General features: G+C 44.0%; 2 protein-coding genes across 2 annotated transcripts; one reads left to right on the forward strand and one right to left on the reverse strand.

The window, feature by feature from the left end:
* The first annotated feature begins 869 nt into the window (after positions 1-869).
* On the forward strand, positions 870-2,119 carry LOC123166498 (GDSL esterase/lipase At5g45950). Its single transcript, XM_044584307.1, has 4 exons — positions 870-891; positions 993-1,240; positions 1,331-1,583; positions 1,694-2,119. Exons 1-4 carry the CDS (start codon positions 870-872, stop codon positions 1,879-1,881), a joined length of 711 nt encoding a protein of 236 aa, XP_044440242.1. The 3' UTR covers positions 1,882-2,119.
* Positions 2,120-2,461: 342 nt separating this feature from the next.
* On the reverse strand, positions 2,462-6,647 carry LOC123166957 (uncharacterized protein At4g28440). Its single transcript, XM_044584781.1, has 2 exons — positions 6,241-6,647; positions 2,462-2,962 (listed from the first exon to the last, which is right to left on the reverse strand). Exons 1-2 carry the CDS (start codon positions 6,557-6,559, stop codon positions 2,751-2,753), a joined length of 531 nt encoding a protein of 176 aa, XP_044440716.1. The 5' UTR covers positions 6,560-6,647; the 3' UTR covers positions 2,462-2,750.
* Positions 6,648-13,366: the final 6,719 nt, after the last annotated feature.

Genomic DNA, 13,366 nt, shown 5'->3' on the forward strand with positions numbered 1-13,366 from the left:
CCCGTCGCCGCGCCCCTCACCGTCGCCGTCGCCGCCCCCTGCCTCCTCGTCGCCTGTGGCCGCGCCCCTCACCGTCGCCCCCGTGCCCTGCCTCCTCGTCGATCGCCGCCCCCTTTGTGAGCTCATATGAATTTTCCTAATTTAGATGTTCATAGATTTTTTTGATCATATTTTTTTCTGTTAGAATTTTTTTCTGTTCATAGATTTTTTTGTGATATTATTGTTGAATATGCAAATGTCTGTGTGTTCATATATATGCAAAGAATATGTCAATTTTTTCTGAAAATTTTTATAATTTGTTTCTGTTGTAATTTTGTTCATAGAATAAGAAGAGAAAGTGTTTAATAGAATTAGTTAGAAAAATAATAGAACTAGTTAAACAAGTTTATTTTTAGTAAGAACTACTTTATTTTATATATTTATAGTAAGTGCTTAGTAGTTGAACTAGTTGATTAATTAATAAAACTACTTTATTAAATTTTACTATATATAGAAGTAGTTTATTTTTAGTAAGAACTACTTTATTTTATTTATTTATAGTAAGTGCTTAGTAGTTGAACTAGTTGATTAATTAATAAAACTACTTTATTTTATTTATAGTAAGTGCTTAATTAGTAGTTGAACTAGTTGATTTAACAAAACTAGTTTATTTTACTATAGAAGTAGTTTATTTTTAGCAAGGAAATTAATAGAACTAGTTTGTTTTTTTAGTTAAAGCAATTATTCCCGCATCGACGTCGACGAACCAAACAGGACCCAAAAAAGGTTCAGTACTTGTTGCTTCACTAGCAAATAAAACTTGTCTGTAGGACAAAAAAAAAGTAATGCTGTTGAAGAAATCTAACTGAAATTGAGCTATTCATTCATGGATGTACACCATCAAGGCAAATGGTTTAATCAGGGAGATTTCGTAGATGGTATGGTAAACAAATTGTGCAAGCTTATAACTGGAGGGTACTCCACAATTAGTGCTGTGGTTGCTATTATCTAAGCTTCTTACTTGCAGAGCGCATTGCCATTTCGGAGACAACTGTGGCACTTCTGGCGTTACAAGCAACTGATCCGAGCCCTGCTCGGACTGAGAAGAGCAGAGCGGATCGTTAACAGGGCTACCTTCATCATAAGCGCTGGTACAAATGACATGCTCCTAAACTACATCGCGTCGAACCGATCAGCAGGCCCCATCGCCATGCTGCGGTACGAGAACCACCTGATAGCACGCCTCGGCAACTATACCCAGGCAAGCGTGAATTCTGGATCAGACTAGCTAGCATTGATCCAGCACATATATCTAGGATGTTTTGTGATCAATGCTGGATGTATCATGCAGGTGATGAGGATGCTTGGAGCGAGAAGGTTCGTGTTCGTCGGGCTACCCCCGATCGGCTGTCTACCGATCGCGAGAACATTGCTTGGAAGGGATCCAGATGGATGCGACAGCGATCTAAACCAGCTGGCGGCTTCCTTCAACTCGAGGCTGATTCAGCTGTCGAATTTCATCAACTACCAGCCCCGATTGAGAAGCGCCTACATAGATACCTACACAATCATACGGGCCGCAACTGACAACCCTCAGAATTACGGTAATGCGTTTCACAACTCTTCTAAACATTGCCATGCATGATTGCAAAGTTCTTAGGCATGGTTAACCGATGTGCTGCTTTTGCGGAATGAATCAATGGATGAAATGTAGGGCTGACGGAGGTGTCGAGAGGGTGCTGCGGGTCAGGGATGATCGAGGTTGGCCAGACATGCAGAGGGCGAAGGACATGCCCGGACCCGAGCAAGTACTTGTACTGGGATGCTGTCCATCCGACAGAGACAACGAACCAGCTTATCACAAGCCTGATGCTGGACTCCATTGCCGGAATCTACAGCTAGAGACCCAAGTTCAAGAGGAGGATCCTTTGCGTAGCAAGCTAAAGTGTAAAGGCCACTACTGGGACAATTTCTGCTTTCTTTCTTTCATTCTTTTACATCAGTATCATGGTATTCAACTGTGCTGCAAGTGTCATGTGCTATATCTAACTGTACTGCAGTTTAGTTGAGTTGTAAGACTAGAGTGAAGATGTTACTGTAACCTTTGCAACTGAAGAAAAAGACACAGAATAACTGAAGATGTTACTGCATGAACGAACAAATTAAAGGGCAGGTCAACTCCTTACCAGGGTCGATGCAGGGACAAGGGAGCCAGCGGTGTAGAATATGATCCTGCTATGAAATCACAAATGTTAATCAGGTCAATGTTGTGGCTTTTTCACAACATCAAAATATTCGGAAATGATAATAATTGACACTACAAGTAGGCAACCACGAGAAAAAGTATGAGACGGCATCAGACAAGTATCAGGATTCATGGCTGATAAATCTTGTAATATCTCCAACCTGAAAATTAAACAACCTGCAGAGCCATAGATAGATAGATAGATAACAAGTGTTGACAGTTTAACACTGCTACTCATGATTCAGAAGAGCGCATCACTTGATAATCCCAGAATATTGCCATCAGAACAGCATCCAAAACTCCATACCAACAAAGTTTAATAGGCTGGCCAATTACACGACGCCACCACCGACACAGAACACGATCCCATCCATAAACCCAAAGAGACCAGGCCTTCCTTCCTGCTGAAGCCTTTTTCACTACTACTAATAGCGCATTCCAGGATAATGAAGCGAACCTACTACTGCTACCCACTGCCTCCCAAAATCTATGTCCACAGCCAGAGAGAGCCGGTCCGGTCCACCGCTCACTTCTTACGCTCCTGCTTCTTCGGCGGCACGTTCACGAGCTCGTACTCGATCTCCGACATGTTGTTGTCCTCGTTCACCTTGAAGTCGGCGGGCTCCTCGACCACCTCGATCAGGCCCCACTTGTCCACCGCCAGCCTCATCGTGTCCTTGAACATGTCGATCCTGGCGTTGCGGAAGATCACCGTGTTGCCTGGCTTCAGCATCTCAACTGTTGACAAGGGAAATGCCACTTATTAGATTAGCCGTGTGCTGCAACTTGTACACAGCGCATAAATGTACACAAAATGTTGTCCGTTCAAAATCAGATCAATAAACCATTAGAATGCGATGAATTAGACTGACTTTGGTTACTTAGTCATCATACATATGAGAAACAGAATATGTAGTGTGGTTTCTATATCAGTAAGCGAAAGTGTAAATCACACATCATTCAGCCAGTTTCAATAATCAGTTTACAGGCATCCTCTATTTCCTACCACATGTGACATATCATCACAAGGTGCTTTCATCATTCACAGTTTCACTTCAACAAGCCTTGATGATGTGCATAAAAGGCGATCCAACTCGGAACAAGAAGATATTTGCCACATGCATGTCCCTCTACGGCATGTAAAACAATTTTAGAGATGTTTCAACAGGGCAGAAAAATCCATCTGGATTTGGCATATCAACACATACAGCATGATACACTCATCATAACTGTTGTGGCCGTAGCACATGGTTATAAGACAGATGCAACAGGCAATAGAATGCTTCTAAGGCCCATATGGTAATTGCAGGCAAGTGGATTTGTGTCATTCATGTCCCACCCTGGTTATCCATCATAGATGTGAGTTTTACTTCAGTTAAGCAGGCATGCAAATTTTATGAACTAAGAAATTCGAATTTTATGCATGTCCCTTCAAATCATACATAAGCAAGTCAGTCTATCAGGTATTTTCCCTGATGCATGCCAACCCTTATTCCATAGAGAAACCTATGCATTCTGACCAACATTAGTATACCAGAAAATCAAATGACAATGATTACACCAATGGTAACTGTAACAGAGTCCCAACATTTGATGGATAAATAAGCATGCAGTGTTAACAACAATGCACGCTACATGTCCCTTGAAATCATGTATAGGCAGGCAATTTCAAAGATTTCTCCCCCAATACAGGACCCAATGATACCATGGTAACTGTAACTGATTCCGCAACAGTTGAAGAATAAAGAAGCACGTAATGCAAGCAAGAATGTAGCTAGGCTACATGTCCCTTGAAATCATCGTGGATGCACAAGCCGATCTCAAAGATTTATCCACCAATGCAGGACACAAGACATCACTGCTAACTTTAGTGTAACAGGAAATCAAACAATGACCGCACTCATGGTAAGCAACTGCAAGCAATTAACTGTACAAGATGTCATATACCAAACTAAAACTAAACTAAACTAAGATAAATAGACCATTAGCATGTGGCAAACAAAACTGACTTTAATTAATTAGAAATCAGCATCAGTCACTATACATAGGGAAAACAGATTATGTAGTAAAAAAACAGATTATGTAGTACGTTTCTATATCAGGAAGTGAAAGTGTAAATCGCAAGACAACCAGCGGGTTCCAATAATCACCTTATGGGCATCCTCTATTAACAGGATATGCACAAGGTGGTTTCAGCATCCACAGTTTCTCTCCCAATGATGATATGCGTAAATGGCAATCTAAGAACAAGAACAAATTTGCCCCATGCATGTCCCTCTACAACCTATACAGCAATTTTACAGATGCTGCAAGAGGGCGCACAAACCCAACTTGATTTGGTATATCAACCCATATAGACACATATCATGTTGAAATAAGTACAGCGTGCATGATACACTCATCCTAATCTGTGTGGCAGTAGCACATTATCATAAGAATGGACAGAAGATAGAATGCTGCTAGACCCACAGCAATTGCAAGCAAGTGGCTTTGTGTACCCCCATTGGTTACCAATCACAAATGTTGAGTTTTACTTCAGTTAAGCATACAAGCAAATTTTATGTTCTAACTTGCAACTTTAATCATACATAAGCAAGTCAATTTCAGAGATATTTTCCCTAATGCAGGCTAACCCATATTGCACGGGCAAAACTATGCATTCTGACCAACATTAGTATAACAGAAAATTATATGCTAATGATTATACCAATGGTAACTGCAACTGAATCCCCAACAGTAGATGAATAAATAAGCATGCACTGTTAACAACAATTTACACACTACATGCCTCTAGAAATCAAGCGATGATAGCAGGCAATTTCGAAGGTTTCTCACCCAATACATAAATAGCAACATTAGTGTAACATAAAATCACGCGATGATAGCATGGTAACTGCAACTGATAATACAAGCAACAATGTAGCTAGGCTATATGTCCATTGAAATCAGCATGTACACAAAAGTTGATTTCAGAGGTTTATCCTCCAATGCAGGACCCGAGACATCACTGCCAACATTAGCGTAACAGAAAATCAAAAAATGACTGCACCCATGGTAAGCAGCTGCAAGCAATTGTCTGTCCTCAAACATTCGATGGATCAAAAAGCATGTAAACAACATAAACAGCATGTCCCCCAGATGTGAGTTTTACTCCAGTTGAGCATACGCCCAGTTTTATGATCTTAAATTGCAATTTTGTCCATGGACCTTCAAATCATAAGTGCACAAGTCAGTCAATTTTGCAGATACTTTCCCTGATGCAGGCTAACACGTATTCCACAGGGGAACATATGCATTTGTACCAACACTAGTTTACCAGAAAAACAGAAAATGATGGGTATACATACAGATGGCTACTGCAACTGATTCTGAATAAATAAGCACACACACAGCTTAAACAACAACATAAGCTACATGTCCCTTGAAACCGTCATGTACCTACAAGCCAAATTTAGAGCCTTGTACTGCAATGCAATGCAGGACCCAAAAAACATGACACAAGGTAACTGCAACTGATTCCCGAGAATTCGATGAATAAACAAGCATGTATTGTAAGCAGACATTTGCAACTAGGCTATCATGTACATACAAGCCGATTTGAAAGCTCTCTCCCCCACAATGCAGGACCTACCCAGTACATCGCTACCAACATTGGTGAATCAGAAAACCTAACGATGACTGCACCCATGGTAAGCAACTGCAAGCAATCTTCTGTCCCCAAACAGTCTGACGGATCAACAAGCAGGTAAGGATGTAAACAGCAGTGCAGCAAGCGCCCTCCAACAGGAGTGCAGCCACAACAGCAAGTAGATCTACATACAAATCACCTACAGATCGCGCGAGGAGAAGCAAGCAAGCAGTTAAATAATAATCTAGGAAAACAGCACGGGGCTAATCCATCCGTCCGCCCGTGCACCAAGCTAAGGGACAGAGGCAAGGTACACTATTCATCCACACATGGGGCAAGCGAAGCGAAACGGCGCGGATGAGACGGGCGGGGAGAAGGGGATGCTTACTCTGGCCGTTGCGGGCGGTGAAGAGGACGGTGCCGGTGGGGTCGGCGACGAGGCACTCGGCGACGCGGGTGCGGGCGGCGGGCTTGTCGAGGACGGCGCGGGCGGAGAGGACGCGCGCGGTGAGGTTGTGGCCGTGCGTCTGCGGCAGCAGCTTGTCGATGGTGGTGAAGACGGGCTTGCGCAGCTGCACGGCGGGCTTCGCGGCGGCCGCGGGAGCGGCGGTCGGGGCGGCGGGGGCGTCGGGTGCGGGTGCGCCGCGGGTGGCGGCGGGTGCGGGGCCGCCGCGGGTGGCGGTGGGGCGGGGCTTCGCCGTCGACATATCGCCGGAACCCTAAACCCTAGAGAGCGAGGGGCGAGGGGGAGGGGGATTCCGGTGGTGGGGGTGGCGGTTACTTGCGGGAAGAGGGAGGCGAATGGGATGGGGATGGTTCGGCTCCTGTATAAAAAAAGGAAGGAGGAGGCGAATGGACGGGTCGTGTATGGGCCCAACTGCTCGCCGGCCCGGCCCAGCTTGAAGTGTCTGTGCCGGAACACACACGCTCCTAGTGGACTGGGTGGGCTAGGCTGCCCTGTGTTCGCCGGCTGCTGTATGTGGCCGCCCAGGTTCAAGCACGCCGACTATATCTCGCATCAAGCAAGTTGGAAGGATCTTTCGCTCAAGCATTTCTATGCCTTGCGTAGCAACTAGGATGGCCCACTTACCAAAAAGACGAGTAAAATGCATCATACGTCTTAAAACTATTGAAGGTGTGTCAAGGTAGTACCGAATCTATAAAATTGTGTATCTGAGTCCTAATAAAACTATTTATGTCGTCCACCAGAGGTCCTATACATCCTTGATCGGTCTTGATCTTCACACATGGCAAGTTGGCCACCGCCACGTAGGCAATATTTCGTACATACCCCCCTCCCCCGCCCCTAAAATGTTCTATGCTCTAATTTTCTGGCCTCTAGACAGAATCGCAAGCATCTTTCCAAATCCCGACCAGACAGCCTCAAGCTAATTACAGGAGTGAAGGGCTGCATAATTAGAAGAGAGAACAATTGAAGGGGGTTTTATGCATAATATTGCCTACACGGCGGTGCTCAGCCTGCCATGCGTGCGGGTCAAAGCTGACCAGGGATGTATAGGACTCCGGTGAACGACTTAAATAGTTTTTTTTTTCTATTTTTGGTTTTTTGTTTGTTTCCTTTTTCTTCTCATGTGTTTTTCCATTCTATTTGCATTTGTTTCTTTATTTTTCTTTTTCTTTTTCTTTTTTCTTTCGTTTATTTTGTTTATTTTTCTTTTATTCATTTCTATGGTTTCCTTTGTTTCTTTTTGTTTTCATTCTACGTTTTTTGTACATGTCAACAACATATTTCTAATACACGTTCAACATTTTTTAATACATGATTAACATTTATTTTATACACATTTTTCAAAAAATTCAAGTACTTCAATAAAAAAAATTCAAATACGAGATTAATATTTTTTGAATACATGGGCAACATCTTTCCCATACACACTTTTAAACCTTTTCAAATGCTTGTTTAAGATTAGAGAAGGGACAGTCAAGTAGCAGGTGCCGAAGCGTTTCCGGTGCCTGATCGCAGAGAAGGCAGCGCGGATGATGTTGCAGTCTACGGCGGATTAGGCAGCCGACAGTCCAGCAGCGGTCCAAATTTGGCAATATCATCTAGATTCCCTCCCTGCCAGATGTCTTGGTATCCACATCAAGTTTTTCTTTGTAAACAGTAGGACGCTATTAATCAATTGAACATAGTACACAAAAATAATAATTAAGCATAGACACTAGATGGAACAAACCAAAATAATAAACACGGCCACCAAAGAGCCGCGGTAACTAAAATATATATCAAGGCTCTTCCAAGTGTGTCATCTCTTAGTATATATCCATATAAAGTAAAGCATATTCTTCTCCTTTGTTCCCGAGTTTAGTTTTGTTCTGGACAAGACTCAGTCCCTGAGGTATAATCAAATCGAGTAGAAATAAACAAGGGTTAAATAGCTAGCATGGGGGTTGGGGAAGTCGACCTGTTCTAGTCAGTAGTACGAAGTAGTGTATGTAGTAGTCAAAACATTTTCTAACCATACAGGGAGCTGGGTCGGCAGCTAATATTGAGTGGAGCGGAAGACATGACATCCGCCACTAGAGCATCCTTTTCATCAAACAACATTATGTATGTTCAAAACTTGCAGGGCATTGACTTTGACTTGATTATTAAATATCAAAAGGAAATGGGAGGGAATTTTAGTTAGTAATACTTCCTTCGTTTCTAAATATGAGTCTTTATAGAGATTTCATTATGGACCACATACGGACACATATATATAGATGCATTTTAAAATATAGATTCACTTATTTTGCTTCGTATGTAGTTCAAAGTAGAATCTCTATAAAGACTTACATTTAGGAACGGAGGGAGTAGTATATATTCTTTACGTGCGTGAGTTTGACTTGTTGCTGTTCCGGGCAGAGAGAGAGAGAGAGAGAGAGATCAGAGTCAAACAGAGAATTGACGGAGCATCCAAGCCAACCGGCAACCGGCCCACGGATCCCTGCCGGGTGCCGCAAAAACGATGGACGGACGGACTGAGTCGTTCTAAGCTAAACATCACTCTCCTGTCACACACATGGATTGACTAGCAGCATGCATGGACGGTGGACCTCCATTTTGATTGACTCTGCATGTGTAAATTTGTTATATATGCTGTGCATGACAAAACTTTTTCTTTTTCAAAAAGGCCTAAGGTCATAGGTTAAGTATCACAAGTCCTTATAAACATACCCTTGTAGAAAAATAAAATTACATCATAATTTTTAGGGGTGTCGAAATCTTCTTGCTCCTGCATCCACCGGTAGCGCGCCATGAGCAAAGCTCGATGCCGCCTCGCGGCCTCCGCCTCGATGAAGCAAACTTGTTTACACCCAGGAGTTTGTAGAAGCAGCGGCTGAGAAGTCATCGATCTCGGCCAGAAGATGCCGGCAACCGCGATCTACGTAGTAAATCGCTGCCCTGGAGAAGAAGACGCTTAAAAGAACATGTAGATACTATAAATACCATGAACGCCAACCGAATCCAGATGGATCCGTTGAAGACCAAATCCGATCCAATCCACAAAGATGCTTCAGGATTGGTGGGGATAACTAGCGTATAACTAGGAGATAATCAAGTCAGGATTGGTGGGGAGGGGGCACTAGCCCCCCGCCCCGTCCCCCTCTCATACCGCTGCTATACTATTTTCTAGAATATCCCCACTACTATTAAAAGCTTGAGTTGTGTTGGATTCATATAACAACTAGCTTCGGGTGTTTGGTAACCGAACCGACAAATTGAACCGCAATTAACCGAACTGTAACCAAATAGCTTGCGGTTAGGGCATTGCTACTTGTGATATTGTTGGTATTCCCCGAAGAGAAAAGATGATGTCGTATGGTAGAAGATAATATTCCTCTTAGTTAAGGACCAAGATTTATCGAACCAGAAGGAGACGGCGCACGGACAACTTTAGCAGTACCTGCACACACACAAACAAATGTTTGCACGCCAACAAGGCAAGGGGGCGTCACTCACCTTGTTCTTGTCAGTTGCAAGTATCAAATTTGGTAGTGGTAGATATAATAAATAAACATAGAAGAAAACAACAAGGAATTGTAAGATTTGTTTTATAATAGAGGTGAATGGACCCGGGGCCACAGCTTCACTAGAATATTTGTGGGTAAACAAATTATTGTTGGGTTGTTGACAGAATTGTGCATAGTTATGATGATCATCCAATGCATAATCAATATATAGGCATTACGTCTGTGACAAGTAGACCGCAATCCAACTACATCTACTACTATTACTCCATCCCAAGACCTCTATCCAGCATGCATATGAAAGTATTAAGTTTATACAAACAGAGTAACAGATTAAGCAAGATGACATAGTTACTATTGGTGATCAAGACTTCAAAGGTATCGGCCCCTTTGCCCGTTATTGGATAACTTCTTTTTTTGTAAGTGCGCTTTGTACTAAAAAGGTGACACGAGTGAATATGCAAAAATGTTAAGAGCTGTCTTGATGATACTAAATGTTCTAAAATGTTCAGTGTCTTTAGGAGTTAGCAATGTGCAGTTTCTTTTTCTGGTATCTTGTTTTATATGTATATAAACATGTCTTCTTCATTGTTGTTTACCGGCGCAGCAAAGCACACCTTTTGCTTCCAGTTAAGTACAACGTTAGCCTAATGTTTGCATGCATAGATAGACCATTAGATATCCTCTGCACAACATGACATCGCCAAATAATTTACGGCAGTAAGACCGAACCATTTCCCAACCCTCTCATACATCCTCACTCATGAGCCGTCGGATTTCATGTTTGGAATGCCCATGCCCGTCCGATCTGAGTTTAGATCGTGAATTGAGTCCGATGTCCTAATGGGCTTCTAACTCCCGTAGCATTTTTGGAAGCCGGTGGTTAATATGAGTATGGATTGTATTGTTGACCCGTTAAGCAATTTTTTGGTCGACGCCAAGCACCCATCAATCCCCTTCGGCTTGTGGGATTCCGGACGACATCCGAATTGGCCCGTGGACATTTGGTGACTCCCATTCGATGGATGACCAAATGTGTCCAGACATTTAGGGGCAGATTATTTGGTGTGCCGCGTCGGAGCTGCCCTCACCATCGATGCCATCCATCCATGTGTTGGCGCATGGAAGCGAAGCCCGAGAGCAAACGTCTTGCCCGCACAAGTTGGGCAACCGCCGGGGGTCGTCGGCCGGATGTTATCCAGAGAACACACACGCACCCATTGTGACGAGGCAAGCAACGAGAAGCATGAGTAAGTTGCACCGTTGCGGAAGCAGTTTGGCATGTATGATGAGGGTTCGTCCCATTGATCACGAAAAAAACACAACATCTCTGTGATGCATGCATGTCCCATGTATATGATGACATCATGATGGGCCATGATAATCCGAGTTTCCGACAAGTTTTCCCCGTTTCATCGCTTAATTATTTAACCGGGCACAACAGTCCACGTGTACACAACAACATATATAATCTTTGTAAAACGGAACACAACAAACATATAGTTTAGCTAGCAACCTGAACTTGGACTTGGGAAGGAGGACTCTTCGTGTGGAAATGAGGGGACTTCGAACCACACCCTCATGCTTCTCGCCCCCAACCACCCACGCGCCCGCAGCTAGGAGGACTAAGATGGCGGCGGCGGCGGCCGGAGGAGGGGAGCCGAACCACCTGGCCGAGGAGAGGGCGACCGCGCAGTTCGACGTCGACGGCATGAAGGTCGCCTGGGCCGGCTCCTGCCACGCCGTCGAGGTCGCCGACCGCATGGCCCGACTCGTCGCATCCGACCCCGTAAGCAGCAACCCCAACCCCCTCCCCCGTTCTAGTCAGCAGTTCGAAAGCTAATATTATCCTTTTCATCAAACAATATTACGTAGGTTCAAAACTTGCAGGGCAAGAAATTTTATTACCTGAGTTTTTGACCTTGATTTGGTTATAATACTCTCTCCGTTCCCAAATGTAAGTCTTTTTAGAGATTCCAACAAGTGACTACATACGGAGCAAAATGAGTGAATGTATACTTTAAAATATGTCTACATGCATCCGTATGTTGTAGTCCATTTTGAAATGTCTAAAAAGACTTATACTCCCTCCGTTTCAAATTACTCGTCGCAGAAATGGATATATCTAGAACTAAAATACATCTACATACATCCATACCTACGACAAGTAATTTGGAACGGAGGGAGTATTTAGAAACAAAAGGAGTACATCAAACGGAAAAGGGAGGAAATTTCCGTTGACTTGGATTGCTTTTCCGGCCAGAGAGAGTCCAAAGTCAAAAGGAGAATGGTCGGCATCCTTCTCCGGATTCATTCCTGAATTCACACGTGCAGCTCAGTAGTGGCCAATCATCGCATATTCACATCAGTATCTTATCTAACTATTGTATCCTTTTTGGACGCGATGGTGACTATTTTGTTTTGTTTTTTGCTTTGTTGAACGATGGTGACTATTGCCAGAATGCATGAGTAGGACGGAGCAACCAAGCCAACCGCCAACCGGCCCACGGATCCCTGCCGGCTGCCGCCAAACGAAACTATGTACGGACCAAGTCGTTCTACCCCTAAAAAAACCAAGTCGTTCTAACTTCTAAATCCAATCTTCCAAGCTAAACATTTTTTTTGCGAGAGAAATTTCCAATCTATTCATCAATCATGGCAGTACAGAGAACACAAGAGGTAATAAAAATTACAACTAGGTCTATGGACCACCTAGCGACGACTACAAGCACTTGAGCGAGCCGAAGGCGCGCCGCCGTCATCGCCCCTCCATCACCGGAGTCGGGCAAACCTTGTTGCAGTAGACAGTCGGGAAGTCATCGTGCTAAGGCCCCAAAGGACCAACACACCAGAACAGCAACAATCGCCGATGAAGAGAGTTGTAGATTGGAAAGATCAAACCTGGAACCACACGAACGAAGACGGACAAAAACTGGATCCAAAGAGATCCACCGAAGACCAGCACGGATCGAATCCCATGAGATCCGACGGAGACACACCTCCACACATCCTCCGACAACGCTATTCGCACCATCGGGACGGAGATAGGACGTGGGAGACATTATTACAACGGAGGGACATCGCCGCCGCCACACAGCCCCAACCAAGACGTTCAACCTAGCAAAAACGAGAACGGGGTCCCTCCCGCCGGCGGGGGGCCGAGATCCTCCGCACCTCCATAGGCCAAAGGCCATCAGAGGCGGGGCGGATCCATGGCGGCGCCGACGGGAGGAGGAAGGAGACGTTTCTTGTGGAGAAGGAAAGGGTCTTGAAATATAATACTGCTTTCGTTCTAAGCTAAACATCACATACAAGGACTGACTAGTAGCATGCATACGCGCGCCTCCATTTTGATTTGACTCTGCATGTGTAAAACAGTTATATATGCTGTCCATGGCAAAAAAAAAACGAAAAGGCCTAAGGCCATATATTAAGTATCACAAGTCCTTACAAACACACCCTTATAGTACTGCGGTATGGCTGGGTTCGGGCTTGAATGAGATTGTAAAACTGGTGTTGGCTGATTTGCCGCCTTAAGT

The sequence above is a fragment of the Triticum aestivum genome, chromosome 7D (assembly GCF_018294505.1).
Source record: "Triticum aestivum cultivar Chinese Spring chromosome 7D, IWGSC CS RefSeq v2.1, whole genome shotgun sequence".
NCBI lineage: Eukaryota > Viridiplantae > Streptophyta > Magnoliopsida > Poales > Poaceae > Triticum > Triticum aestivum.

Coding starts and splice junctions, on each gene's coding strand:
- LOC123166957 (XM_044584781.1), bottom strand. CDS start 6,559: ATGTCGACGGCGAAGCCCCGCCCCACCGCCACCCGCGGCGGCCCCGCA. Junction 2,963..6,240: donor CACCGCCCGCAACGGCCAGA/GTAAGCATCCCC, acceptor CCTTGTCAACAG/TTGAGATGCTGAAGCCAGGC.
- LOC123166498 (XM_044584307.1), top strand. CDS start 870: ATGTACACCATCAAGGCAAATG. Junction 1,241..1,330: donor GCCTCGGCAACTATACCCAG/GCAAGCGTGAAT, acceptor TGTATCATGCAG/GTGATGAGGATGCTTGGAGC. Junction 1,584..1,693: donor TGACAACCCTCAGAATTACG/GTAATGCGTTTC, acceptor GATGAAATGTAG/GGCTGACGGAGGTGTCGAGA.